This window comes from the organism of the source record quoted next, unplaced genomic scaffold, assembly GCF_019419815.1.
Source record: "Pyrus x bretschneideri cultivar Hongxiangsu unplaced genomic scaffold, Pyrus_bretschneideri_v1 Contig61, whole genome shotgun sequence".
Lineage (NCBI taxonomy): Eukaryota > Viridiplantae > Streptophyta > Magnoliopsida > Rosales > Rosaceae > Pyrus > Pyrus x bretschneideri.
Genome location: NW_025999800.1, coordinates 501,227 through 526,243, shown reverse-complemented (window position 1 = coordinate 526,243; position 25,017 = coordinate 501,227). Strand labels below are relative to the sequence as shown.

The 25,017-nt window shown below is 36.8% G+C and overlaps 3 protein-coding genes across 3 annotated transcripts; 1 reads left to right on the top strand and 2 right to left on the bottom strand.

The window, feature by feature from the left end:
• Positions 1 to 1,256: 1,256 nt before the first annotated feature.
• On the bottom strand, positions 1,257 to 1,962 carry LOC125471753 (auxin-responsive protein SAUR72-like). The gene is made up of 2 exons (XM_048572466.1): positions 1,633 to 1,962; positions 1,257 to 1,331 (listed from the first exon to the last, which is right to left on the bottom strand). Exons 1-2 carry the CDS (start codon positions 1,960 to 1,962, stop codon positions 1,257 to 1,259), a joined length of 405 nt encoding a protein of 134 aa, XP_048428423.1.
• Positions 1,963 to 11,851: 9,889 nt separating this feature from the next.
• Positions 11,852 to 12,208, bottom strand: LOC125471752 (auxin-responsive protein SAUR71-like). The gene has a single exon (XM_048572465.1). The coding sequence runs from the start codon at positions 12,206 to 12,208 to the stop codon at positions 11,852 to 11,854; it is 357 nt and encodes a 118-aa protein (XP_048428422.1).
• An 11,420-nt stretch (positions 12,209 to 23,628) lies between these two features.
• Positions 23,629 to 25,017, top strand: LOC125471746 (agamous-like MADS-box protein AGL29). Its single transcript, XM_048572453.1, has one exon. The coding sequence runs from the start codon at positions 23,629 to 23,631 to the stop codon at positions 24,328 to 24,330; it is 702 nt and encodes a 233-aa protein (XP_048428410.1). The 3' UTR covers positions 24,331 to 25,017.

The following is a 25,017-nucleotide window of genomic DNA, read 5'->3' as shown; positions in this document are numbered from 1 at the left end:
TTACAACTTTCCGAGAACAACAATTTTTACAAAATTTTACTTTTCGATCCACTCACCTTTGTTTTTCGTCCCTCCAAGACTTAGTAGCAGTGTTCTTGTGCCGATGAAGATACTAGTAAATAATGACCTACACTTCTGTTAATGTAGGTTCCTTTAGTTGTTTAATGTGTCCATTATTCGGGGATGAGAACATTCTTCACTTTATTACACTCTTATCTATACTCTGACACAGCCACTTTGTAATAAGGGCCTAACCAGCATATTGCACATTCTTGCTTTGTTTACTTAAGTTTTTAATTTATTCACACACCATCACTTTATGGCTTCTTTACCTTCCAGGTGTCATCTAGCACAACTCGACTCAGGTGTCCACATGGACATTCAGGGTCAAGATGTGTCACCCAAGTTGGGATCAGAATTTTTACCTAAGTTGAGATCAGAATTTTTTATGGTTTAAGGAGGTTATTCCATTGTAGACTATTACTTTAGAGAAATTTTACTATATCCAACTATTACCATTTTGTAAATATGTTTTAGTTAATGTGACGGAAGATATATTTTGCTTTGATGATAATGATGTTGATGACTTGGGACTTTGAATACTAAGGAAAATACTAAGGAGATCATATTTTTAGACCATATGTTGTAAACCATATGATGTGGTTGTGGAGCAAAAAATAATTCAAAAAATTCTGGAGCTGACACAGTGAACTTTTTCCCGAAGAAATCAAGTATGACCTTATTAAATTGCCGATGCCCACATTTAATCCATGCATACTTCAACATTTCTGAAAAACCTGGCAGCTGACTACAATTTCATCAATCTCTTCTATCCCTGGCAAAGAGAGGTCAAAAGTATTAGAGATAGACTAAATCCTATCTTTAAATTCCCCTAATTAAAGATCAACTCAATCAAGCAAGGAATCACAATCATATCCAATACAGGATCTTTCAAAGATAATCCCATGATATTATTTATTAAATATTATCTCTGGGATATTTGAGTAAATGTGTTTATTTGTTTTATAGGTACAATTTCGTCAAGATAGAAAATGGCAAATTTTTGCTACCACAGTAGTAGCGATTAATGATTGGATTCCTTTTTTAATGATTAAAGACACATCATGTTATTTAAAATACATGGTTTAAAAATGTGATCTCTTTAGCGTCACCCTAAAATTACTGTGCAATTGTTTGTTACTCACTAAAGTAATGTCTCAAAGACCAAGCACCATTCAGTTTCTTTCTCCACACCTTCATGAAGACTGTAGATTAATGTGCAAAGTCTGCAAGGCTTTTGTGTAGAGCCTACAGAGATTATCCAGCAGAGTCTGCAGAGTATCATGATACAAAATATCCCAGGGGGAAATCCTAAACCCTCTTTAACATTAACAGCTAATGACTTTTTTGTCGCACAAATCAAATGCAGATAATTAATCCTTACACAAATGAAAAAGAATGTACATAATTTTCATTTCACAAGCCAAAAGAGTATAGTGCAATTTGACACTGGCATATTAAAATCCCCAGCCAACATGAACTTAGCAATGAACATATGTAACTAATATATACGAGCAATTTTTCTAAATAATTTCATCAAACAATCTAACAGAGTAATTGAACTGGTTCAACCTTATAAATCTTGGGTTTGGACCTTTTGATCATCCAATGATTCTCAAAATCCTTGGCCTCGTATGGAATCCTCAAAACCCCATCGTTGCAGAAACCATATTCCTCAGCTGACTTATACAGCAACTCCGAGAAGTCTGCATGGCGAAACAATGTGGTATGAATCATGAAACGTTTCGTATCCCCATCCACGCCAACACAAACAGGAACATAACCTTTTGGTGTCATTGAAGGAGTGTTTTTCAGTCTTTTCACTACTGGAGCTCCGATCAACTGGCTCAACAACTTGCTGCTTCTCACCCCTGTTAGCAAACAGGAAAGTACTCTCTTCATCTTGAATTCTAAATTAGTGCTGCAGTATTTGTTTGAGTAGTGATTAGTACTTCAACTATATATATAATGGATACACTCCCTAGCAGTACAAATTTAAGGCCACCCGTACTCTGAGCTCTTGCTTACATCCCAATTAGACGTTGATTAACGATATTTTGTAGGGTCATTAACTTGATGATGGTGATTTGTGATATGCATCTTAATTAATACTCTATAAATTGTAGATGTTGATGTGCATTGTCTTAAGTGTAGTTAGACATGCCGTGACTACAATTTGAAAATGGCTTTTATAATTTTATTTCTGGAACTAATATTATTTTACTTTGTAATTGCCCACATCTTGAATCTACAAAATTATAATATTGTGTTTTTGCCATTTGGGTTATCTATATGATTAAATCAATGAGATTAATTAATTCAACCTTGCCGACCTTCAATCTATAAATTTCGAAAGCTAGGCTAATAATCTTCCAAGGTGTCTAATCATGCATATATAACGATAAGGTGCATACGAAACACTTGAGCCTATTTCACGTATTCACCAAGACCACGTACAAGAAGGAACGTCCTTACTTGTACTCGATGAAAACTGATTAGAGACAAATATGAAGTGACAACTGAAAAGTATTAAATATTAAGGAAACGATATGATTTCATTAATGAAAGATAAAAGGTATAGAAGCCAAACTACAAGAGGTTAGATTCCTCCACCGATAGGTGGACAATCAGAGTGGAGGATCCAAACTAGTCTGTTGTAGCTATTGTTAGTTAAGCTTAAGTATTAGTTGTCTAGTACAGTTGCACAAAAGGCCTTGTAATGTGTTTATTAAGAAAATTGAGGATCCACTAAAAAAATCAACTAACAATATGAGGAGTGGCTCAACTTATAAATATATGTGAGTTAAAGAGTTGGAGGTGTTTTTGTTTGGGGGGAGGGGAATAAATCCACTATCCCCTAGGGGATTAGAGAGGGGTGGAAATGCTCTAACACATGGACAACACAAATAGGGTAACAAGAAGCATGTGTGGCTGTTGGGCTTCACACGCATGACAACCTGCTCTAATATCATGAACAAAGTAGAGGTTCCATCATAAAACAAATTGCAATATGGGGAGTAACCTAACTTACTTTTAAGTATATGCAAGGTTTTGATAGGAGCATATTTATGCGCCTTAGTTAGCTAGTTCTTATGCATTTTTGTTATGTTTTCTTCGTTAAAGTAGTCTTTTAAGCTACGTTCATGTGTTTTCAGGTTTAAAGGACATATTACATGAAATGATGCAATTTGGAGCAAAACTGAGCTGGAATGTGGTGTATGCAAATAGAGCACGAGGAATAGACGTCCAAAACAATGCATCACACAATCTTCCTCCTAAGCCGTGCATCCCACCATGCCTATCTATCATCCATAAACCCTAATTCCCTTTAATCCATAGCCTTCCATTTAATCCACCCATTGATAATTCCCACCATTCCACCCAAAACCAAGCACTAACTTCCCATTATCCATTTCCACACCACTTACCATTATCTCCCACTAATTATCCATCATCCGTGCATTCCATTGCTCCATTATTCATATTAGCCACCATAAAATAATTTCCATTTAGGCCATTCACTCCATCATTAACCTTTTTATTTTCAATTAAGCCGTGACTCCACACCACTTCCCATTATACATATTAAATCCGTGCATTTTCCATTCATCATTAACCCTAATACATATATTCACACCCTTATTCCACCATACTTCCATTCTACAATAAACATCCACTTCATCCATCATTCGGCACTAGCCATTATTCCATTTTTAATCATGCATTATCCATTATCTTCCACCATCCCTTAAACAAACATCCACTTCATCCACCATTCCACCCAAAACCGTCCACTTCCCATTATCCCATTCATATCCCCCCAAAACCCATGCATTACCTTTTCCCTTCCACCATGCCATTTTTCTAACCTAATATTCCATCCACTATAACATTTTACATCCACTAATACTCCATTATTCCATATCCCATGATTCATTCCATTTCATCCGTAGCTTCCCATTCCATTTTTACTTCCACATTCCATTCAAAAACCAATCCGTGCATTCCATAACCATACCAACCTTCCTCCATCACCTTACACACCTTCCTACACCACCAATCCTCCATAAATCCATCCCTAAACCCGCAAATCATCCACCAACACCATTTAACCAATCTGCCGCAGAAGGAGAAGAGGAAAGAGGAGCTTCGACGCGCACCAATTCACGTGGATTCGTTGGTCGTTCTAGGTGTAATCAATCCTTTGTGCTTTATGTTTAAATTCATTTGTAATTCTCTTTTTGTGAATATGAGAGGCTAAATCCCCCTAGTTAGCTAGGGGGTGATTCGAAACCATGGTTATACTTGCAATATGAATTGATTATATTTGGTTGGAATTTCATGAATGTTGGATTCAATTTGTTTAACCGTTTGAGTGATAACTTATTTATGAATGTTTATTAAGAATGCGCGCTTAATTTTCATGCATAAATATGATGCTAGAATATAAGTGAATTTCACCTAATCGTTATAAACTTATATTCACAAGTAGTGGAGGTTGCTTATAAACAATCGCGTTAAATGAATTCTTGGCACGAGTATCATGCTTTTCATAGTTACAAATGCCTTGTCGATGCTTATAATTTCCAAAGAACGTAATGATTCTAACTTGTATCTTTATCATGCTGTTCATATAAAGAACTTGTTAGGAATAATTTGTTTGCGATGCATATTCATCCAATTCAATGATTCTAGAGAAATTTGAAAGTTAATTTAAGCGGACCTAATTAACTTGAAGTGTCGAGTTCCATAATTTATCGAAAGACCAACTGAGAATTAATTTTGTATGCAAGTATAACATGTGTGGAGATGAACCCCTTGGCTATTCCATCATCCATATTTTCATCTCATTCATATTTACGTTTTGCCTTTAATTACAATTTGTCCATTTAATTTAATCTCGTCCAAACACAATCCCCCCTTTACTTTATTGTCAAATTAGTTAGAAATCAATTTAGTTTAGTGTTTTATATTGTTTTTACGTTTTTGAGTCAAAAATCCAAGTGATTAACAATCCCTCCTAATCCCCGGTCCAGAACGATCCCTACTTATTCATATACTACAATTGTCACAAGAGGGTTTTAATTTGTGTGCTTACTTAGTTCGCATCAAATTTTGGCGCCGTTGCCGGGGATTAGCAACTTTGCTAATCCCTTGGATTGTTTTATTTTCGTTTGTTTTTATTTTTCCAGATTCTTAAATTTGTTTTGTTTCTTGTTTTAGGTACTAGTTCATGACTCGGAGTTCTCATCCGATTCGTGAACATATCCTGGAGTGATTGGGTTCTTCGTCCGGCTGCAAGACGTAAAAGAAAGCGCTACTTGGGAGGCAACCCAATACAGTGAATAAAGCTTGTTTATTGATTTCCGAGTGATTACAAAAAAAAAAAAAAAAAAATGGTAGAAAGATGGAGTCTTCACAAAGGTTGTGTACTTGAGGCCCCACTACGTGGCAACACTCTCGGAACAGGAGGTATCGGAGCAGGAGGTATCGGAGCAGAAGGCATCGGAGCGGGAGGCACCGAAGATAGATCATTCAAGGCCTCAAACCTTGGTGGAACGCTGGATGACCCAGGAAAGAGGTGCCTCTGGAAGAAAGCTGCAAACCGTTGACGGTCATCAAGCTCATCAAGCTTCCTCTTCATGCCTGTTGAATAATTGTTGGCAAGCACGTGCAAACTTCGGTTCTCGTACTTAAGCTGTTTGATCTCCTGCTTAAGACTCTCCACCTCCGCCATCAAGGATTCAACCTGTCGGGAGCGAGCAAGAAGGCGTTGGCCCATGTTGGACACAGAGCCAGTGCACTGAACGCTAAGAGCCAAGGACTCTTGAACGGCCAACTCATCGGACCGTCCAGAAAGCAGCTGACTGTCTTTGGGAGTGAGGAGGTTCCGAGCCACTATCGTAGCCGTTGTGGGATCCGTCATCACAGAGTCCTCATCTGTAAGAGGGCCATGGGAAGATAAGAAAGACGGACACCATACCTTACCCTGACGAGACGCGACCGGATCACTGCTTAGACTCAAATCTAAGCAAAGGTTCAATGGGTTGGATGAGCTAGCCATTGTTCACGAAGTTAAAAGAGAAGGGGTGGACGGAGTAGATTTTCAAACGGGCCGGAGACGATTTCTGGGCAATTTTCAAGTGTGCATGCTAGAAGGTGATCAATCACCTCTATTAAAGGAGAGGCGTTCACCAATTCAGAATGAAGAGACACCACTCTTCTCGTCAGACGCAATCCCAGCTTTTCAGAAGACGCGTGGAAGGCGAGAAATCAGCTGCACACTTTAGCTGACAAATGTGGGAGACAAAGCCGAAAGCTCCCGGCTTTCCAGAAAGCGTGTGCATATTTGTCGAAAACTCCCGGCTTTGCAGAAAACGCGTGCCACTTGTCAAAAGATCTCAGACAGAGCCGCATCCGCGTTGCTACGTGTCGTTCAGAAAGCGAAGGGCATCGTTCAGAAATCGAAGGGGCGACTGCTCAGAAATCGAAGAGGCAAATTCAAAGATCGAAGAGTCGTCACTATTTCAAAAAGCTGGATTTGCGGGATCAAAACGTTTGTCGACAACGGTAAAAGAACAGTACCACCACTTGTTATCAAATTCCCTATATATGTCGACCTTCATTTTTTGGCAAAGCAGAACTGAAGAAAATGCCCAACTCTTTCTCACCTCTAAGGGCGCACTCCCAGCAAAGCCTTTCGAAATACTCCATTCTTTCTTCTTCCCCAAAGATGATACCAGATGCTTGGAGTACAGATGACCCAGGAGGAAACAGCACCACAAATACATGTGCTGATTCATTCACCGCTTCTTCAAAAGCAAAGGTATCTCATATCATCAAGGGCAAAAGCAAAGGTATCTCATATCATGCTCTTTCCCTGTCTTTTCCTTTGTCCTTGATATTACTTGCATGGCAAAGTGAAAGAAGCAATCAGCCGGCACTTGGAGTCTATCTGGACTCTATTCCCTGGTTGCTTACCTAGCTTTGCCGAGCTATCCTCTAACCCTCTTCAATACGAATTGGAGAGATTGAACAAAGAAACAGATAAAAGGAGGAAGCTCAGACCTTCGGGGGAGACCAAAGGAAGCCTGCTACCCAGTTCACAAGTAGCACAAAGGAAAATCAACGATGGGAGCAGCGCATTTCAAGAGTAAGCCTGTGGAATCACTCAAGATAAAGCCTCACTGCAATCACCAAGGAGAAGATGGAATTTACACTCCACAACCAGATTTGCATCTCTAAAACTCTTCTCTTTGATAGATACATTCTGCCATGTTTAGTATGTTTAGTATGTTTAGTTGTTGTTTAGTTGTTGTTTTATATGTTTTCTTTTGTTTGGTGTGTTTTAAGCTTAAAACATTGAGGACAATGTTTGATTTAAGTGTGGGGGGGGGGGGGGTAACTAAGTATGTTGATGCAAATTTGTTGGATTTTATCACCCATAACTTCAAGTGTTGTTCCTTGCTGTTTTAAAATGTTTTTAAACTGTTTTAGTGTGTTTTGACTTAAAAATTCGAAAATCCCATAAAAATTTGAAACATTGTTTTGAAAAACCCAAAAAGAGTTGTTTTAAAGTTGTTTTTGTGTGTTTGTGTCGTAGGGTACCTTCCAACGCAATGATGAGGATTTGGTTTTTAATTGCATGATGGTTAAAGAAAGTTACAAACATGGATGGACGTTTGATATACTCTTTGGTTTATGCTTGGTTGTAGTTATAGTTCACGAATTCACATGCAATCACAAGGAAAAAAATTAGTTTTTATAACATGCTTGAAGGAATGAGCTCAAACTAACACTACATCCCTGTGAGACTTGAGCTTAAACGTTTATTTGGAGAGTTAAAATCTGTGCATTCTTTGTTTTCTAAAGTCGTTGCATGATCTCATTATTCTTTGATTGGTTGCTACTTAGAAGGCGTTTCATCACTTAGTTCCAAATGCTAGAACTCATGCCCATTTCATTCAAAGCATGTCATTGATTTGCATACCACATATTCAAGATGAAGTTGTGTAGTGACCACCATCAAAGCCAAACAGCCATGTGCCCTTCACTCATTTTGTGTTTAAGTTTAACCCCGTTGAGCCGTGTTAGCCCATGTTCTTTGTTAACCCACATTATCCTCACCTAGCCTAGATTAGGACCATCCTTACCCTTGTTCTCGAAGCATAGTAAGCAATGAATTCCTTTTGATTAATATGTTGCAGAAAATAAGTGTGGGGGAAGGATTATTGATGTGAGTTTATGTGCCATAGGCACGGCTAAAAAAGAGTCAAAAAAAAAAAAAAAAAAAAAAAAAAGTTGAAAAGTATTGGTTGTTGAAGTAAGGGCCCAAAACAATGAATTAGGCCCTAAGAGTTGTTTGAATCTCCCCTGTTTGTCTAAAAGTTGATTTCTGCATCCTAAGGGAATTCTAGGTCTTAATTTCATTACTTTACTTATTATTGCTTAAAGAACGTTTGTTATTCCTTACCTTCCCTTGTTAGCCAAAACCCCAAGCCCCGTTACAACCCTTGACTTCTATCTTGAGTGTTGTGCATTTCAAATGTGGAGTTTGAATTTGGTTATGAGCATATGGTGTCACTGGTTCTCGCATCTAAGTAGTAGCATCCCATTCGTGAGATCATATCCATACACGTTTAATTACTCCCGAAATTGCTTTCCTTGTATAACGTATGTGAGTACTAGTCTTTCATGTTTACATCAATCTTCTCACATATAACTAGTGTAGGGTGTGTAGTCAGAAAATTTGAGTGAAAATTGAGTGCATAACGAGTGAGGAATTGAGGGAATTCTCTAAGGCATGTTACTACATTCAAAATATGTTTTAATTGATTAAATGCGAACTAGTGAATGGTGACTATGATTAAGTATGTGCTTGAGGGAAAGGAAGACTAAAAGCCATGTGAGTAATGAATTTTGACATGTCATGTTTCATTGGAAATCCCTGAGGCGAACGTTGGAAGGTTTAGTTTTTGGTTTTGGTTAGTTTGTTTCGTTTTGTTTTCTTTCTTGTGTTTGTTTTGCTCGAGGACTAGCAAAAGCTAAGTGTGGGGGAATGTGATAGGAGCATATTTATGCGCCTTAGTTAGCTAGTTCTTATGCATTTTTGTTATGTTTTCTTCGTTAAAGTAGTCTTTTAAGCTACGTTCATGTGTTTTCAGGTTTAAAGGACATATTACATGAAATGATGCAATTTGGAGCAAAACTGAGCTGGAATGTGGTGTATGCAAATAGAGCACGAGGAATAGACGTCCAAAACAATGCATCACACAATCTTCCTCCTAAGCCGTGCATCCCACCATGCCTATCTATCATCCATAAACCCTAATTCCCTTTAATCCATAGCCTTCCATTTAATCCACCCATTGATAATTCCCACCATTCCACCCAAAACCAAGCACTAACTTCCCATTATCCATTTCCACACCACTTACCATTATCTCCCACTAATTATCCATCATCCGTGCATTCCATTGCTCCATTATTCATATTAGCCACCATAAAATAATTTCCATTTAGGCCATTCACTCCATCATTAACCTTTTTATTTTCAATTAAGCCGTGACTCCACACCACTTCCCATTATACATATTAAATCCGTGCATTTTCCATTCATCATTAACCCTAATACATATATTCACACCCTTATTCCACCATACTTCCATTCTACAATAAACATCCACTTCATCCATCATTCGGCACTAGCCATTATTCCATTTTTAATCATGCATTATCCATTATCTTCCACCATCCCTTAAACAAACATCCACTTCATCCACCATTCCACCCAAAACCGTCCACTTCCCATTATCCCATTCATATCCCCCCAAAACCCATGCATTACCTTTTCCCTTCCACCATGCCATTTTTCTAACCTAATATTCCATCCACTATAACATTTTACATCCACTAATACTCCATTATTCCATATCCCATGATTCATTCCATTTCATCCGTAGCTTCCCATTCCATTTTTACTTCCACATTCCATTCAAAAACCAATCCGTGCATTCCATAACCATACCAACCTTCCTCCATCACCTTACACACCTTCCTACACCACCAATCCTCCATAAATCCATCCCTAAACCCGCAAATCATCCACCAACACCATTTAACCAATCTGCCGCAGAAGGAGAAGAGGAAAGAGGAGCTTCGACGCGCACCAATTCACGTGGATTCGTTGGTCGTTCTAGGTGTAATCAATCCTTTGTGCTTTATGTTTAAATTCATTTGTAATTCTCTTTTTGTGAATATGAGAGGCTAAATCCCCCTAGTTAGCTAGGGGGTGATTCGAAACCATGGTTATACTTGCAATATGAATTGATTATATTTGGTTGGAATTTCATGAATGTTGGATTCAATTTGTTTAACCGTTTGAGTGATAACTTATTTATGAATGTTTATTAAGAATGCGCGCTTAATTTTCATGCATAAATATGATGCTAGAATATAAGTGAATTTCACCTAATCGTTATAAACTTATATTCACAAGTAGTGGAGGTTGCTTATAAACAATCGCGTTAAATGAATTCTTGGCACGAGTATCATGCTTTTCATAGTTACAAATGCCTTGTCGATGCTTATAATTTCCAAAGAACGTAATGATTCTAACTTGTATCTTTATCATGCTGTTCATATAAAGAACTTGTTAGGAATAATTTGTTTGCGATGCATATTCATCCAATTCAATGAGTCTAGAGAAATTTGAAAGTTAATTTAAGCGGACCTAATTAACTTGAAGTGTCGAGTTCCATAATTTATCGAAAGACCAACTGAGAATTAATTTTGTATGCAAGTATAACATGTGTGGAGATGAACCCCTTGGCTATTCCATCATCCATATTTTCATCTCATTCATATTTACGTTTTGCCTTTAATTACAATTTGTCCATTTAATTTAATCTCGTCCAAACACAATCCCCCCTTTACTTTATTGTCAAATTAGTTAGAAATCAATTTAGTTTAGTGTTTTATATTGTTTTTACGTTTTTGAGTCAAAAATCCAAGTGATTAACAATCCCTCCTAATCCCCGGTCCAGAACGATCCCTACTTATTCATATACTACAATTGTCACAAGAGGGTTTTAATTTGTGTGCTTACTTAGTTCGCATCAGGTTTCTCTTTTTATCAATGTGAGATTTATTCTCAACAGATTCTTACGAATGAAATGAAAAATCAGTTTTTCACTTTAATATCTTTGTCTTTCTCTTTGTTGCTTTAATTATCTATAAAAACAATGGTTGCTTGGAGATTTTTATTAACAATACGTTTGAAGATTATCTCATCAAAAAATCATTTGAATTAGATATCATTTATGCATCCACGCGTATGGAACAACTCGACGATTTGAGTAAATGTTCTCTAATTTGAATGTTTTTTATTCTTTTGTAGGGATGAACTTCAAATAGATAGTAAGAAATTGAACAATTCTGATTATGAAAATTATACGATAAAAAATGTTATTCGCAAGTGGTGAAATATGACATTACATTGTGGGGATGCAAGTATTACTATGTATATTCTAATTTATACATCTCCACAATAAAGATATTCAGAAAAAATAGGCTTCCATCATCTTCACATTAAGAACTATTAATTTATAGACACAAAGAAGAAATTAAAAAAAATTCTTAAAGAAATAAGAAAGAACGAACATAATTTTCATTTCACAAGTTAGAAGAGTACAGTAGACACCATCATATTAATCCCCAGCTAACATGAACTAGCAATGAACATATATAACTAATATGTAAAAGCATTTTTCTAAATATTTCATCAAGCAATCTAACAGCAGACTAGTCGAACCGGTTCAACCTTATAAATCTTGGGTTTGGACATTTTGGTCATCCAATACCCCTCAAAATCCTTGGCTTCACATGGAATCCTCAAGACCCCATCGTTGCAAAAGTCATATTCCTCCGCTGACTTATACAACAACTCCAAGAACTCTGTATGGCGGAGTAATGTAGTATGAACTATAAAACGCTTCGTGTAACCATCTACATCAACACAAACAGGCACATAACCTTTTAGTGTCATTGAAGGACTCTTCAGTCTTTTCACTCCTGGAGCTCCGATCAACTGGCTCAACAACTTGCTGCTTCTCACCCCGATTAGCAAATAGCGGAGTTCTCTCTGCATCTTGAATTCCGATTACTAGCTACTACAATTTTTTTTGGTAGTGATCAATAGTTCAATTAATTTCAAATATATAAAGGTACATTCGACTATCAGTACAAATTTACGGCCGTGCGTGTTATGCGTCCTTGCTAAAATATCTAGTACTATATATTAATTTACATATCAGTTAGATGTTGATTTTTTTTTTTTTTATCTCAAAGATAATTTTCCTTAAAATAAAAATTAATACAAGGCCCAAAAAGGACCGGGTAAACAACTACGGGGAAAGTGAAAGGTCCAAACAAAATGAAAGCAGCAACCCAAGATACAACAGAAGGCCCACACAAGTTCAGGCCTAAAGGCAACATAAAATAGACAATAAAAACCCCTAATCTCCAATAGCAAAGACCACACTACCGCCATTGTCACATCCTCTGAGGAAGCCAAACTTCGAACCAAGAAAGTAAACACCAGATCCAAGTCCCTTCACGAACCCCTGTAAATATATACAAAAAAAGTAACATATGGGAAGAGGGTGAGGCTAAAAGGTAAAATACCCAACACTTGGCCTCGATGGAGGTCCGGCATGGCAATTAAGGGAGGGGAAGTGAGGGAGGCAAGTGGATCTGATATCCAATTTCTGATCAGAGCCCGCTGAACCAAGCACATGGTGGGATGAGGATGAAGTATCACAGCTAGGGAGGAGGGATACAGCTAGGGAGGAGGGAGGAAAGGAAATAAAAGATAGAAAAGCAATAAAAGCAGGCGAAAAAGAGCCGGATAAGAGGCAAGAAGCCTTGGATAGTTGAGGCATGGCTCAAGGAAAACTGAGATTAAACTCAGGGTAGAACCGAGAATTAAAAACGAAGGGAGAAAACTGGAAAAGATGAAGGAAGGGAAAAAGGGAAACAGGGAAGGGCGAGAAGCAGAGGAGAAGAGGGAGGAAGGAAAAATAGGCAAAGTGCAAAGGAAGGAAAACCTAAGAAAACTCAGGAAGAGAAGGAGAAAAATGAGGAAAAGAAGAAAGGAAGGAAGGAAGGGAGGAAGGGAGGATGTCTCCGGCACCCAAGCCAAGGGCTAGGGCCAGCAACGAAGTTGCTGGGAGGTTTTCATAGAGAGAAAAGGAGAGACTTTTGAGAGAAAGATCTCAGGAGGTGCTGGTTCCTAACTTACGAACAAAATTAGTTAGATGTTGATTAATCGTATTTTTCTTTGAAGTCAGTAACTTAATGACTTTGGGGTCAGTAACTTGATGATTGTGACATACATCTTAATTAATATTAAAAAATTGGTAACTATTTAGGTATATTATCTTACGAAAGATAATGACTTACATGGAACAAGTCACCATCACGTACTATTGTTTATCCAATAAGACATTGTCAAGTGCAAATTTTTCTCCATATGACAATGTCTTACTAAATTAAGACATTACGTAGCAATGAACCTATTTCATGTAAATTATTCTCCTTAGGCTACATGCTCTGACTACAAAGTTAAAAGTAGCTTTAATAATTTCATTTCCTATGCAACTAATATTTTACTGTGTAATTGCCCCATACGTGTGACAACCCATCCCACGTTTTTATTAATTTTAGAAGCATGAATTTATGAAAATGCCCTGGAGGTAAGGACTTTAACTTCCGTTGATCATCGGTTAGAGTGACGTATGATTTATTCTTTTAGCATATCCTCGTAGTACTTGCCACTACGAACGCATAGGCGAAAACCGTTTGCGAGTCCGAATTATAACAGTATAATTACGGACATTTGAAGTTGGTTATTTAAAGGTAGTTAAATTATTTGAACTCCCACCTTGTGGGAAGACTAACTAATCAGCCTTAAGTAAAGAGAAAAAGGGACCAATCAAATTAAAAGGGATGGAGGACCAATGAGAAATCAGAAAAGAAGAAGAAGAAAAAAAAAATAACAAAAAGGGGGGGGGGAGTAGCCTTCCCGTTGACCCACACCCACCGCGAGCTCCCATTTTCCAAGGCCGATTCCATCCAACTCCGGTGAAGATTTTCGACGCCACCACCACCATCTTGAAGCTCTCATTCCCCTCTACAAAACCCACCCATGAACCACCTTGATTAACCACGGTATGTGGCGGTTTGAGGCCATGAAAGTCGAAGAAAATCAATTTTCCAAACAACCTTGACCCCGTTGGACCACCATCGACGACGAATAGACGTCAAGAAGTTTTAGGCATCCGTCGGCTTTGTGAGAAAAATTGACCCCCTTTCGTCCACTTTTGGACTTTGTGGCAAGTATGAAAGTTGTTCCTCTCTTTGAAATCTTCATTCTTGTAAATTTTAGTAATTTTTGGAAACAGTTGGATTTTCCGGTGAGTCGGGGCAGCCGACTGCCACCCACGATGGCGCATGAGGCGGCGCGTGGCCAGTGGGCCGCCAATGCTATTTTTTTGGCTATGTTAAATGTCTTGAATTTAGTCTTGATATTTAAATGACTTAGGTTGATCGTTGGAACTTAAATTCTCTACGATACATTGATAGGTATTTTATGTTAATCGACGATCCAACCCTTAGATCGTCACCAAACTTTGTTATATTGTAGTACATAATATTTGAAGAGTGCAGGAACTTACGGATTTGGAATCCAATGCACAAATCTTTCCGAATTGGATTTGTAAGTTCATAAAATAAAACATTAACCGCTAATCAGTTTTGGGAATTGGCGAGGATCCAACCGTTGGATCGTAATAAAATTTTAGTATGTTATTCTAGAAGCATAATGTGGATTTTTGGAAGTTACGGATTAGAAATCTGATATGCGGATCTTCCGAATCGAGTTATACAGGGTTGTTGACCCTATCGTCAATCAAAGATCGGCAGTTGACTTTTGTTCAATGGGTCTCAAATTATTTTTGAAGGTCCTTGAGGATATGTTTTATGTAAATTATGTATTCTATCGGTAAGAACTTTGAGACGTGATTTGATAATTGATCACAGGCGACGATAGACCGTGATGTCTCGATGTGCATGCAAGATAATCATAGCGTGGACTCCAAGTGAGTAGGTCTTTTTCTTTCATAGGCATATAATTGATAGTTCCACAAGCACTTCTAAAGTGATATATGCTTGTTACCTACAATTAATCATTGCGAACTACGAATGGCTTGATCCTTATTTAGAGTACGTAGGCAGTCTAACAAGACGTTAGATGCAGCCATATAATAAATGAGGTTAAATAATTGAGACAATAGCATGCCTACAAGACGTTAGATGCAGCCATATAATAAATGAGGTTAAATAATTGAGACAATAGCCTTGTTTAGTGAATTGAGCAATGTGAGGGACATTGGTGGGAAGTGTGAGATTTAGCTTTATGATTTGGTGATTAAATGTTGATCATAAATCAATGCGTGAAGAATCAAGAAATTGAAGTAAGGAAAGGTAAGTAATGATAGTTAATTTAACTAGTGTCTAATTGGGCTTATCACTGATGATTACTCTCAAATGTAAATAGTTTGGGAGTAGGGTGTTATTGATTGTACATGTTACGCCGTATTATATATTTTGGGAATATCATGAAATGTTTGGGTTTAGATTGCATCATGGCATATTCATATGGATATTACCTAAACCTAACTATTGTGAATGCTTTGAAGTGCTAAATGACGCGCGGACGCCTAGGTAAGCTTCAGGTGAGCACGTGTTAATGATACTGATGGTAGTGAGTATGATTGTGTTGAGATATATTATAGCTTATAAACCTGCACCCCGGTGTTAGTGCTCCCACCCATGGCTAGGGCACAATCCTTCACGTGATGTTCACCTCCCACACCTTACGCTCACCTTGGATCCAAGGTAGGTGCACATTTCTGTCGTACATACCACTTTAGGTGGTTCCGACTCGTAGGTGACCCGCGATTATTTGCACAGTCTTCACGTGATCGTAGCACTTGAGCGTATTTATTTACACCTAGTCTTGTCGTACAGACCAATTTAGGTGGTTCCAACTCGTGTGCAAGTATACTTATTGAACTTGGCTAGCATGATTAATGAGATATGTGATGAGATATGGATAAGTCATACATGTCATTATAGATGACTCTGACTTATATGTTAGCTATGATTGATGAGATATGGATAAGTCGTACAGGTCACAAGAGGTGACTCCGACTTATATGCTAGCCATGATTGATGAGATATGGATAAGTCGTACAGGTCACAAGAGGTGACTCCGACATATGTGCTAGCATTGATTGATGAGATATGGGTGTAGTCGTACATGTCACATTAGATGACTCCGATTGATATATCATTTTGTATTGATTAAGTTCATTTGGCCTACTTATTAATGCATTGTGGAGTTGATGGACATGGCAAACTGTGGTTTTGGCCATTTTTTTAGTATGGTTTAGATATATGTATATATGTTGTATTGTCTTATGGAAAACTATACGGATTTTACATTGAGGGGCATTACTTTTAGAAAGGTAATACTTTGGGAAGCTTGGTTTTATTGTTCACTCACACTCTCTGTTTGGTGCTCATCCAGGTTTTAGCTGCTGAGTTTGTATCGACAATGATCTGTGGCAAATCTTAGTATTGATGGATACTCCTGAGGGTATGATTCTTACCCACACTTATGTACCTTACTTATGCTCTAACGTCCTGTGTGAAATGAGTTCGCTCCCGCTCACAACGCACTTTGGTATTTAAAATTTTTAGGTTCAAATTATTCACATTTTTCTATACTTTATCACATTTTATGGCTTCGTCACCTTTTAGAGGTCGGCCAACACAGCTCGATTCAAGATCCAAGTGAACTTTCTGGGTCGAGGTGTGTCAATACGTATATTCCTCTTGCATCTACCAGATTTTATATTATTTCATGTCTTGGGGTTTAACCCTTGACCATATATGTCAATGAATTGACAAATTAATTTAACGTTGCCGACCCTCTCTCTATAAATTTCGAAAGCTAGGTTAATAACCTTCCAAGGTGTCTAATCATGTATATATAATATGAATCCTGTTTCTCGTTATGAGAATTCTAGAAATCTATGAATCATATTCGTTCATCGTACATCATGCAGTTAGAAATCATTTTAAATATTTTTATGTAAAATTAAATGCAAATTGTACTTGATAAAAATTGACTGCACGATGTACAGTGAACGAACATGATTTACGGATTTTGAACATCCTCACGAAAAGAATTCAAAGATGATCATGTTGAATATAACATATGGGTGCATATAAAACAATTGAGTCTGTTTATTTTAATTTGTTCAGATATCTACCAATGCCCAGTACAAAAGGGAACTTTCTTTGTACCGAATGAAATTTGCCTTGAGACAAAACTTAAGTTTTAAAGTATTACATATTGGGGCTATCAAGCTATAAATTATCAATAACCACCATATGGGACAATAAGAAGGCTATATGCTAATGAATGCTATGGAGTAACGATATCTGTTCAACTAGTTACGGCGTATAAGTACTTACTAAAAGAACATGGAACGCCAAGGTGTAAAGACCGGATACACCACTTTTGAGTTTTGATATATGTCTCATGTAAGAAGGAATGACTTTTTGCATATAAAAAGTGAAACAATGTCCTTTAATTCTTATTAGTTTCAGTTCAAATTAGCTCTGACACCCTTTCTAAGTGGTGAGTGTTACCACCATGGTTCACAGATTCAGTTTTTATATTAAAAAAAAATGAACAAATATCAAAATTTATTATTAATTATGAGAGAAAGTAAATTAAGAATTAAATAATAAAAGTAAATAAAATGAGTTTCATGACTGAAAATGTAGGAGATAAGTATTTTTTCAATGTACTTAAAACACGACATACAACATTATTGTTCTACTTAAATTATAACACGTAAAATTTAAGGTAATTTAATCAAAGATCAATAAAAACTTTACTATTAAGTCATATATCAATGAAATATTTTTATTTTAGACTTAATCAATGATATATTTTTATTAATTAGGCATATGTCAATGATGAACGCCACATAATTAACTATTTAATTAATAAAAATATAAATCGAAACGTGAGCTAAAAACTAAATAAATAAAATAAAACTGAAATAACGGAGTGCGAATTTCTTATAAAAAAAATCAAGAATTCTTTACAATACTAAAATAAATAAGGCTAAATTACACTTTCATACCTCAAGTTTGGGGTCTATTTCAATTCCTTACAATATCTTTAAAACATTTCACTTTCATACCTTAAGTATTATTTTATTTCAAAATAATACCTCCGTTACATTTTTCATCCATTGATCTGTTAAATGCTGACGTGACTGCCACATATATGCCACGTGGCTGCCAAATGTCTGCCACGTGGCAAATAAAAAAAATTTTAATTTTTTTTAAAAACCTGAATTTTCTCAAAAAAATAAAAAAATAGAAACCCATAAATCCCCTTCCCCCTTCGTCTTCCCCACCCCACAGACCCTCTCTCTAATCACTATCTTCCTCCTCTCCCTCTACATCACCTCTCGGCCCTAGAAGGCCCAGCCCAAGCCCGCCGCCGCCATCCAGCCGGGTCGCCATGGCCTGCAACAATCTATCCCTTCTCACCTTTGTTCTTCACCTTCTCACACGAATGATCTGCCCAGCAAGTTCATCATTCTACCATCCGATAGCTTCAACCCAAAACCCAAAAATCAAATTTTCGCAATTTCCAAAAACCCAAAAATTCAAATTTTGATTATTCGGATTGCAAAAAAAGCCAAAAATGCTTACTGTGTAGGAATCACAAGGGTCGAGCTCCAAGGAAGAGTCGCCGGTGGACAAGCCCTTTTGGACATCGATAAATGAGTGAGCTTTATCTAAGTTCATCTAATCCTACCATTTGGGGATGATGGGTTGATCGAATTTTGGTTCAACTTGATTTGTATTTGGTGATTTGAATTTTTGTGGCTGTTTATTTTCCTATCAAATCCAATGGCGATGGAAGTTCTTCATCCTTCCCGTCGTCGAGAAGGTGAAGAACGAAGGTGAGAAGGGAGAGATTGATGCAGGCCATGGCGACCCGATTGGACGACGACGGCGGGCTTGGGATGGGTTGTCTGTTGGGTGGGGAAGATAAAGGGGGAAAGGGATTTATGGGTTTCTTTTTTTTTTTTAATTAATTAATTAATTATTATTTTAATATTTTATTAAGTGTTCAGCCACGTGACACAAATATAACAGTCACGTCAGCATAAATGGGGACCTCATATGTGCCACGTCATCACTTAATGGTTAACTTAACAGATTTTCTAACGGATGTATGAAATTGAAATAAAATGATAAGTAAATGTATGAAATTGAAATGCTTTAAAGATGTTGTAAGGAATTGAAATTGACCTCAAACCTAAGGGGGTAAATGTAATTTACCCAATAAATACATACAAAATTCTATCCTCACACTTAATCTGATCTCATCCTGTTTACCCTTTTTGACTGTTTAGTTCATAAACCTGCATAACAATAGAGGGGTGAGCTTTTCCAAAGCTCAATAGGGACATAACTTTATCACAGTAAATTGACAGTATTAATTTAACTGTCATAAAATCATGTAATCAAGTACCAAATCATTATCATCAATAATACATGAGTGCAATACAATACTCTTCATCTCTACCCATTAATTCATATAATAAACACACGTACCTGCACGTCCCATATCGTGCATTTTACCTCTGCAGTGGTGGTTCGAATGTTCTAATATACAAATTAACCCCCTGTAACTCAATCATCCCAATTTCCCCTTTTGTTAGTCATCTTGCCAAAACTCTTCGTCGCCAGTCCCGAATTACCCTTAAAGAATATGTGCATTGTGGGCTCACCTGATACCTGATAAGAGTTTGGCTCAACTACACAAAAGATCCTTTCCAACTACCCTCACTTCCAATTCTTTCTCAACACTGAAGCTCCAACCACATAACACATCATGAATGATGCACAATTAACCTCATTTCATATTCAACATATATCACCAATGAAACAACATTCCAACAACAGTTCACAATTACAACTCTATGAACATTCGAATCAAGCAATGATACACATATAACCAATTATCATCCAATCCCAATCAGTCAATCAATATTAACAATAATATAGCACTTCACGAAATTTAATAAGATCAATCTTTGTAAAGGTCTACCGTATTTCCCCTACCTGGATTCCAAAGCATTGCTCCAAGATAATAACACAAGAAACCACAATTGTGATAAGCTTCTATTCACAAGTATAAGAAAATCACTATATGCAAGGCAAGAACTTTAATCCCAGTTAAACCACTTGAGATTACTAACTTAACAACACCCATTTCAAATGCCCTTTTGGTTGATCTAAACTAATAACATGGTCATAACAGAACGTTTGAATGAGTACAACTTGCAGAACAAGGGACATGTGAAATACAAATATAAATATGCATGCTGTCTTCTTGGTGTATAAGCTGGGAACATAACTTTAGCCAATAATTAAATAAAGTCTTTCATATGATTAATGAATAAGTATATTAAACCACATATATAAGCAAATTACCAAATGCATGACATGAACTCTAATCCTAATTAATGCATTTAAGTTTATCGATTCCGCAATACTAATTCATAAGTTACTGTATGTTGATTAACTCCAAACACATGCTTTACTTGATACAGTTGAAACTATACCTATGAACATATGCAGATAGTTCCATGCCGAGAAAACTAGCTTGGTTTACTCAGGCTTGTGCAAAGTTATATGCATGAATACCAGCATATACATATATAGTTTCTCTCAAACCAACAAGAAAGATATATGTTCGAATTAATATGCTCAAGCCCTCTTTTATATAACAACCTCTAATAAAGGTAAGAGATCATATTTAGCATGTGATAATTATGTATAGGTTCAGTCCTATCACTTTTGTGTAGGTAAGATGATCTCCAATTGTAAAGTCTGATAGCCAAACGTCTATGCAGATATACATACATATATAATACAAACCAACAAAGTTGAAACACGACTGAGTTCTACATTATATAGAGCTATGGAAAGACTAAAGAAAATATGAGAATCATTACCCATATTTATCCTGCTACAGATTTGACACCGCCGATTAAGAAGCACCTCAGCTTCTGGTTTCTTACTCCCTTCTCTTTCTCTCACTCTCTCTCTCTCTCTCTCTCTCTCTCTCTCTCTCTCTCTCTAACCAAAGACCGCAAAGCACCAACTTTCTCTCACTTTTCATGCTTCGAAAGAGGAAGCAGAGCTGCAGAGATACCTAGCTATTTATAGCAAGAAGAGGCGGCAACTCACTCAACATCCCAATCCTAACCGTGTAATATTACACCGACTAAAAGAAGATAATAATATAAGAAAGAAGAATTTGGAGCAGGCCTCTCGGTGAAGGCCGATAACTAAAGTAAAGGAACTGGGCTATGTTCACATAATATTTAGTCCATGTCCTAATATAAATAATAATTAAAAAGTGCAGAATAGGCTGGAAACTAGACTGATTGATCCAAAAAGCCATTCATAAAATCATGTAAAATAATTAATCAACTAAAATAGTTTGATAAATTATAATCCAAAGCTGATGAAATTAATCATAATATTTAACACATAATTATCATATAAGTTTTTTTTTTTTTTAATACAAGTCTTCACAAAGCACCTCCACAACATTTCTTTGAAGTGGATCCATCAACAAAGGAGACCCTTGCGTGCCATGTCCCCTAAACATGAAATAGACACTACAACTTGTTGGCGAAGATTGAGACTCCAACTTGTTGGCAAAGATTGAGACGCCGACGATGTAAAAGCACAAAACATGAAATAGACACTACAACAAAGTGTCTAAATTCACAGAACTGCAACGCATTGTCTAAATCCACAAACCTATTTGAATCTCAATGCACAATCACACAACAAGGAACAGACACTGCAACGAAGTGTTTGAATCCACATAACCGAAACAGACACTGCCTTGCTGTGTCTGAATCCACAAACCTCTTTAAATCTGAATGCACAAGCACAGAACATGAAACAGACACTGCAACAAAGTGTATGAATCCACAAACCTATTTGAATCCGAATGCACACTCACAGAACATGAAACAGACACTGCGTTGCAATGTTCGAAAAATGGAGGTTGAAGGTGATGGGAGGCATAGGATGTTGAAGTAATGGAGGTTGAAGGTGGTGGGAGGCGGGGAGGTTAAAGTCTAAAGGTGGTGGGAGGCGCAATGAAGGAGATGGAAAGGTTTTTTGTTTTAAATGGTAATGACATCATTTGTAATTTTAATTTGATTGAGGTGTTTTAATGTATCTTAAAGTCTCATTGACCTATTTATAATTCCAATAAATTTGATTGACCCATTATTAATATCATAACTTTTAATTGATTTTATACAAAATCACCCACAAATTTATTATATGCCATAGCAGTGAGTTATATCAATCATGTTATTTACCCTCTTTTTTTTTAATAGTATGTCACATGATTTTATTCCTGATACCCATAAAAGTTTTTCCACAAGGTGTTTACCCATAAAAAATCTAGTTGCGAATTCGGTGCTAATTTGCGATCCATACTCTAGGATTTGGATCCCATCTAGATCCAAATTGTGGGGATCCTAGAGATCCTCACATTTTAGTTGTTTATCGTACATCGTGTGGTCAGAAATAATTTTTTATTTAAAATTAAACATAAATAATACCTAACGAAAACTAATCGAACAATATATGATGAACGATTAAAATGTGAAAATTTGCAGGATCTTCATCCATACTCTGTATGCAGGGGGACTTGAGGTGAACAATGCAAGGCCGACACCTATTTGTAGGAAAAAGTGTTATGGACTTATCATTAGGGATGGGCTAGAAACTTAAGTGGTACTGGCAGGAAAAGGATTAGGATTTGAGTAATGGGCTAGAATCACATAAGCATAAAATCACATAGAAAATAAATAGGTAATTATCACATATATAAAAAGGTAAGTGCGTTCGACGAGAAATTAAAAAAAAAAAAAAAATAAAAAAAGGTAAGTGCGTATTTTTTGGGTGAGATTAAGTAATCTGGTTAAGTGTAAGACAGGATTAAGAGATGTAATATCTTTGTATCCATATTTTTAGCCTAAACTTAAGAGATCACAGACCCAATATCCCATCCTAATCTTATGCTTTACAACCAAGTCACCGGTTCTTACCATTATATGTATCAGTTACCTTCTTCAGAGCAAAGACATTCCAAAATCTTGAGAGCTTTCCATATCTCTCCAAAATTTCTTAACAATATTGTAGGGTTTGCCATTCTTAGTTTCTATCCCCCTAGGTTTGCCATATTCTCGCCAAGATTGCACAATAATATTCTAGGGTTTGCCATTAGTTTCCTTCCCTCTAGGGTTTGCCATTCGTTCTCATTCCATCTAGGGTTTTCCATTAATATCACAAGTACTATTACTAACAATGGCTAAGACTCCTGATAATAAGATCACAGACATAGGTACTACTAATGGGAAAAAGGAGAGCAAAGGTCGAAGAAGGGTTGAAATCAAGAGAGTTGAAGACAAGAACAAGCGTCACGTGACCTTCTCCAAGCGCAAAAGGGGTCTCTTCAACAAAGCAGCGGAGCTCAGCGTTTTGACTGGTGCAGAGACGGCTGCGATTGTCGTGTCAAGCAATGGCAAGGTTTTCTGCTTCGGAAGCCCGTCACCTGACACCGTCATCGAGCGCTACCTTAGTGACAATACCTTCTTACTACCTGCAGGTCAATCAGATAATCATCTCCAAAACAACAACATTCACCATTCTAGTAATAAGAAACAAATAGAGGATTATGTGGAAGCTTCGAGACGCTTGAAGGAAGCGAAAGTATTGAAGGGTGGGAAGAAAAATAATAGTAATAATAATGGAGGAGATGGAGGTTGTTCTTATGGGTGGTGGGAGAGGCCGATTGGGATGATGACTAGTTTGGAAGAGTTCGAAGAGTACAGGGATGCTTTGTACAAGTTGAAACACAATGTGGAGGTTCGAACCAATCAAATGATCCGGGAAACTAGTCCTTCCACTCACTTTTCCCCGCTTTTGTTTATGGATGATATCTGGAATTCTCCTGGATTAAGCCATGGTCAAGGGTTCATGGCACCAGAATTTAATTTCTTCATATGATATCGATGTAAATAAGTATGATTGGAATGGAGTTACTTATCTTTTGTAATCGTCATGGCTTTTGATGAAGGGTTTTAGCTGGATAGGGTTGATGACTGAACAGGTTATATATATGGTTATCATCAAGAAGTTTTTTTTTTTTTTCCGTCAAAAGATAAAATTTATTTATATATGGCTGCCATCAACTAGTTTTATGATATCAACGTATATATATTTGGTTTATTGGTTCTTTAGTCATATGCATGCTACTTGGTATGAGGTTGGGGATGTTTTATGCATGTTGTACTTCTTTTATCTGGAATTTATCTGAAAATTGAACATATATAAATGGATCTACTTGCTTTTTGTATTTTCTTTTCTTTTGTCCGTTTTATATGATTGTTGATTCTTGCATACAACAGATATTTGTTGCTTATTTCTTAGACTGATAATAGTTTTTAATTTCGGTTTAGTTTTAAAATTTTAGGTATGAGAGAAAAAAATTTGGATTGCACTTCAACTCATTGAAAGCAAATCTCGTGGGCTTTTTATGGTAAGATTCATGTACAATCATTTAGGAGATCATACACTGGGTATGTGAGATCAAATCATTTAGCTATTATAGGAATATAAGACCTGGTGACTTTAGGAAAAGATTGCAGAACCCTAGAGTTTAATATTGCATTTGAGAGCAAAAGTGAGTTTCAT